The sequence below is a fragment of the Chelonoidis abingdonii genome, chromosome 19 (genome assembly GCF_003597395.2).
Source record: "Chelonoidis abingdonii isolate Lonesome George chromosome 19, CheloAbing_2.0, whole genome shotgun sequence".
Taxonomy (NCBI): Eukaryota; Metazoa; Chordata; order Testudines; family Testudinidae; genus Chelonoidis; species Chelonoidis abingdonii.
The window spans coordinates 8,597,197-8,603,224 of record NC_133787.1 but is presented as its reverse complement, the minus strand read 5'-3'; the positions used below and the strand labels follow the sequence as shown (position 1 = coordinate 8,603,224).

Sequence of the window (6,028 nt, the reverse complement as noted above, 5' to 3'; positions counted from 1 at the left end):
ATTTAAAGAGCCCTTTAAATCGATATAAAGAGCAGTGTAGTGTGGACGGGTGCAGCGTTAAATCGATTTAACGCTGTTAAAATCGGTTTAACAGTGTAGTGTAGACCAGGCCTATGATTCTATTATTTCAATTTCTTCTATCTTCATCATTCTTCATGCACATCCCTCTCCAGTCTCAGCTCTTTAAAATGCCCCTGATGCAAACACTTAGATGGTTTTCCCATTCTCTTTTCGCACTGGAGTTGACTGTTGTGTTCTATAGACCCTACTCCTCTGTCTCTTGGGCTAGCAAAGCTGGCTAGATGTCCTGGAGACTGATTTCACTGCTATTCAAGCAGAGGCCATGTAACTCATCCAGTCCCCTTGCGTCTCGGGGGAAGCTCGATGCTCTGTCACCCCTCCCAGCTACTGGTTCACCTCTGGAATCCTGTGGCTTCTTGCATCATTTGACCTAAGGAATGGCAGAGCTGCTGAGATCACCTGTACAGTCCTCTCCCTCAACTCCAGAGGCCCAGGTCTCCATTGCCATCTATGCCTTTTGCCAACAAGCTGCTGGCCTAGTGACTGGCTCTGGCGAGAAAAGCAACTCTCCCCAGCAGTTGTCGTAAACCATCCAACCTCAGGGTTATACCTTGAATTTGCATTCCCAGGGTGAAATCTGGGCCTCACGGAAGTCAATGAAAGTTTTGTCATTGATTTCGGGGGGTGAGGGGTGCTAAGATTTCACCCTTGATAGGCAACACACTTTGCTGGTTGCGGGAAATACAGCCAACCCCATACCATTTAAACAAATGCCCCAAGATGCCATCGAGAAATCCTACACCAGATCTGCTGATTCTCTTCCAATGCCACCCGAGGGGCAGCAAGAGGGCGGGCAAGGAGGTATCCTTGCCCTGCCTTTTTCACAGCAGTGGTAGGGGTGCTGTAGGTCCAACAGCCTGTCTGGTGGGACCCCCAATCATCTATTTCAAGATTTCACATTCACTTCGGGGACGAAGGGTTGCAAGAAATCTGACTGGGCAGAACTTGGCAATGAACCCTCAGGCTTCTCTAGCTTTTCCAGCTAGCCACAGAGGGCTGGAGGGGTCTAGTTTTGTTGGCAGAGCAGCCTGAGTGATATAAAACCATCCCTACTGTCATAGCTTGAACCTACCAGCTTCAGCTAGTCCCAGGAGTGAGACGCTGCACCCAGATAGCAAAACTTGCTCTTCCAACACAGAAGCACATTGCACTATTAATTCCGTTACCCCACAGCCACGCTCTTGCTGCAGGCCTGTGTACCTAGGGGTAGAGATTTTCTGCTTGCTTTGATATCACCCTAGTTTTTGCTGATGCTGACTGGTGATGAATACTCAAGAAATATAAAGGGATCTGCAGGACTCATCAGAATCTTGTTGGCCAAGTTCAGTAACAGGACCTAGAGAGCTTTTCCCACACTGACAAATTCAAACAGAGCTGACTCCTGGCTAATAGCCAAGCCAGGATGAGTGCTGTAAAAATATCCAATATTAACACAAAGGTCCATCTAATTTGATATAGGATCAGGGCTAGCAAATTCCTTTTAAATTAGAAGTTTATATTCAGCATTAATCTGTTTTATTGGAGCATCATATTGCTGTATCTCAGAGTCCTTTCCTTCAGTAAATGAAAACACAGAGAAGGATTGGGCCATCAGCCCATGCATGTAACAATCCAGGATTTTTTTTTTTGGCTCCTTCACAAGGATTCTATTGCCAGACTCCACAGTTTTGGCAGGATAAATCTGTAAGTCATGGAAATTTCTAGCTTCATGACACACACATTTTATTCCAACTCCTAGTCGATAAAATTAAATGCAGTAAAGAGCCAGCTTTTTGTCCAAAGTCCTTAATTATCATCTGGAATCTGAAAGCTGATGTAAGATCAGACATTTACACAAAAGAAAAAAAATCCTCTCTCAAATGGGGAAGGAGACGGGATTTTATGAAAAACACTGCCAGCTTTTAACTTGATCTGAGATACATAATCACTTGCCAATATATCTTGGATTTTCTCACAGAGGGACCAATCCTGAAAGGCACTGAACAGCCTTAACTCATTCTAAAGTCAGTAGTTTTGGAGCTTAAATCCCATTGACAGTCAATGGGGTTTAGGCACTTTGGAGCCTAAATCCTTTTTAAAATAGGTAGCAATGCCTAAGCACCTTCAAAAATCTGGGCCTTCAAGGCTTAGAAGTCAGCACTGGCACCTTAAACGGTCCCTGGAAACCCAGAGGCAGCCAGTGCAGACCTCAGAGCACTAGAGTAACATGTTGACAGTGAGATCGCCAGTGACAGGGTGACAAATGGGCTGTGGCTTTCTGCACCAGCTGCAGCTTCCAATTGTAATTCAGGTTTCGCCCCACACAGAGCACTTTGCAGATGTCTAGTTGGGTGTATTGAAAATAAATCTTGTCATATGAAATTGACATTTGTTTTTGATCTGCTTACAAGTTTGGTTGATAAAAGATAATGTTGATGTAATAGACTTCTGTAAGACATCTGACTTGGTATGCACAACATTCTGATTAAGGAACTAGAATGAGACAAAATTGGCATGGCAAACACTAAACAGATTAAGAACTGGCTAACTGAGAGGTCTCAAAATATAATGTTAAATGGGGAATCATCACTGAGCAGGTGTGTTTCTAGAGGGATTCCACAGGCATCAATTTTTGGTTAAGCAGGAGGTCAGACTAGATGATCATTCATAATGGTACCTTCTGGCCTTAAAAATCTATGAATGTAAATTAAGGCAATTATAGGATTTGTGATCAGATATCACTTTAATATTGTGTGCGTGTGAGTGAAAGAGTGTGTATCAATCATAACGATCTTTTAAAAGATCCCACTGGTGTAGATAGTTCTCAGATTCTGATCACCACTTCCCCCTGGGTGTGTAGGGCTTAAATAAATAGATACACCCTTCTCCGGGGAGAAAGGGAACCAATTGCTCCTAAGGATAAGTTGGAACAACTCTCGCCATCAATTTGCTTCTGTTCCACTTAGTTATTTAGCCACTGTGGGAAACAATGTGGCTATATGTACTGCGGTGAAAAAGGATCTGTGTTTGTTCCAGCTATAGACACATGACCAATTCTTTCCCTGGACTATATTTAGATATTGCTTTCTGCATCCTTGTAACTCTTATTTTTCTTCTTGCAGTTTAGTTACTAATCTAACTGAATAGAAGAGCGGTTCTCAGACTGAGAGTCGGGACCCCAGAGTGAGTCATGACTTCGTTTTAATGAGGCTGCCAGGGCTGGCATTAGACTTGCTGGGGCTCGAGACAAAGCCAAAATCTGAGCCCCACCACCCGGGGCTGAAGCCCTCAAGCTGCCTTCAGCTGCCAGATTTGTGTCTTTGCTTTTGAATGTCATGGAGGGGACTTAAGAACTAAAAAAGCCACTTAATATTATCAAGGGTTTTATTTATATGAGACAAGAAGAATGGTTTTGATAATAGTTTTGCTCTCTGTTCTTCTAGGACACAATGGCAGGATCTTTTGTGGTTTTGGAGGGGCACGAATCAATCATGTATCAGCGGAAAAGTTGGGTTTCCCATAGGTAACTTGAACAGCAACATGGTCTAGAGGTCAGAGCAAATGACTGGAAGTCAGGCCTTCCTGAGTTCAACTCCTAGCTCAGTTACTGGTTTGCTGTCTAGCTCTTGGTAAAGCACTTAATGGGTCTCAGCATTGCCACTGGTAAAACAAGAACATTAATACCTCCCTCCTGGGTGTCTTGTAGTTATTAAATTAAGTTTTTACCAGAGTGCTCTGAAGATGTTAAGTGCTCTTAACTGATGTATGATGTGTTTATTTGCAGATGGACGTGGGTTTTGAGCAGCTCACCAGGCACAGCTTTTAACACTCCTTACAAGAAGTGCGGAGACAATGAGAGTTCAGCTCAAAGGGGATGCAATCTGCACCCTTTTCCTGGTGGTAGTGCTTTGCTCTTTACTCTATTCCCAGTTGGAGCATACTTCCCCAACAGGAAACAAGGAGCAAACGCACAAGAAACCTTCCCCAACGCAGAAGATCCTCCCAGGACCCGAAGCCCCCAAGTGGCATCCTCAAGCGGAGGTGACATTTGGCCGACCCAGAATCATTTCTATCGCTAAAGATGCAGAGGTGGCAAGTAAAAAGGCCCAAACTACCACTTCCCCACCACTGGCTCATTCTGCCTTTGACTTCAAGCGCTACCTTCTAAACAAGGACAATCGGAACTTTGATCTTCTCATTAACCAGCCCAAGAAATGCCTGAGAACACCCGAAGGTCCCTTCCTGCTTATAGCCATCAAATCAGTGGTTGAGGACTTTGACAGACGTGAGATCGTCCGTAAGACCTGGGGCAGGGAGGGTTTCGTGAACGGGGTGCAGGTTCAAAGAGTTTTCCTCCTGGGAATACCAAAGAATAAGACAGCACTTGCAACATGGGAGATTCTTGTCCATCAGGAGAGTCTGATGTACCAGGATATTTTACTCTGGGACTTTCTGGATACTTTCTTCAATCTGACCCTGAAAGAGATCCACTTCTTGAACTGGGCTGATGAGTTTTGTTCCAGTGTGAAGTTCATTTTTAAAGGAGATGCTGATGTTTTTGTCAATGTGGAGAACATCATTGACTTCCTCGAGAGACATGACCCTGCAGAAGACCTCTTTGTTGGGGACATCATCTACAATGCTCACCCAATCCGGGTGCAGAAGAGTAAATACTACATCCCAGAAACGATGTACGGGCTAGGCACATACCCACTCTATGCAGGGGGAGGGGGCTTCTTATTGTCCAGGAGCACCATGAAAAAGCTCTTCCGGGCTTGCAAAGAGGTGGAGCTCTTCCCCATTGACGATGTCTTTTTGGGCATGTGCTTGCAGAGAATCAATCTCAAACCTGTTTTGCATGAAGGATTCAAGACGTTTGGCATCGTGAAACCCTCAGCTGCCCCACACCTGCAGACGTTTGACCCCTGCTTTTACAAAGATCTCATGGTAGTCCACAGTCTAAAAGTAGCCGAAATCTGGCTAATGTGGAATCTGCTTCACAGCCCACGGCTTTCCTGCACCCAGAAGAAGCAGGTGAAGAAGCCTTTCCAGTGGAAGAGGAAAAAACCTGAAGCAATGACGGACAGCAGCCTTCTGATAAAGCAGACTAAGCATGGCAGAAGTAGGTGATGAATGAAGCTCAGAAGAACCTTGGGGGGCTGCAACCCAACAGGCTGATTTAGCGCATCTCATATAAACTATTAGGAGATAAGGCCACCCTATTGCGGACATTTGCCAGAATTCCACATCTGCACACACTATATGCAGTAGGATTTTTCCCCTTAACCTGATTCCAAATAATTCACAAAACTAGATTTAATTTATTGTTATTTATTAGTATCGCAGTAGAGTTTAAAGACCCCCAGCTAGGACTATTCTGCTATACAAACATACAGTAAAAGACAGCCCCAAAGACTTATAATCTAATTTGAGACTTAACGTGATAAGTGAATGTGACATAAAAGGAGCAGGGTAAGGGGGGAGATGAGGACAAGGATCGTGAAGATAAAAAAAAATCATTGCTACATAGGTCTGGGATTACTGAAAGCCAGCAAGAACCACCAAATTGTGCAGTAGCTAAAATAAAGAAAATCAGCTCTCCCCAACTGATGCACAAACCAAACCCACAATCAGCTGGCTCCTTGGAGGTGTTACAACAGAGGTGGGTTGTGAAGGAGAAGAGGGCAGTGGCATTATGGATTAATTCAGGGAGGGGGCTCTATGCAGAATGGGGAAAGGAGAGGAGACAAAATTGGAAGCGGGCTTTACCAGCAGACCAGAGAATGGGTGAGGGGGCAACATGATCAGAGACCTGCAGGTAAATAGGAAGGGTCAGAGCTGTGAAGGGCCTTGAAGGTGAGGATAAGAAGTTTCATTGTTGCCCCTCCCTATGTACTGATGTCTCATTCATAGCAACACGCCAGTCAAACTCCTGCTAAACTGATGCTGAATCAGGATACAAGTTGGG

General features: G+C 44.5%; 1 protein-coding gene across 1 annotated transcript in view; it reads left to right on the top strand.

Annotated features, from left to right (window-relative positions):
- B3GNT9 (UDP-GlcNAc:betaGal beta-1,3-N-acetylglucosaminyltransferase 9) overlaps positions 1 to 5,417 on the top strand; it is a 15,224-nt gene extending 9,807 nt beyond the window's left edge. The window contains exon 2 of the mRNA XM_032785753.2: positions 3,845 to 5,417. Within this exon, the coding sequence (XP_032641644.1) occupies positions 3,913 to 5,190 (1,278 nt within the window). The 5' untranslated portion in view covers positions 3,845 to 3,912 and the 3' untranslated portion in view covers positions 5,191 to 5,417. The remainder of the gene's footprint in view (positions 1 to 3,844) is intronic.
- Positions 5,418 to 6,028: the final 611 nt, after the last annotated feature.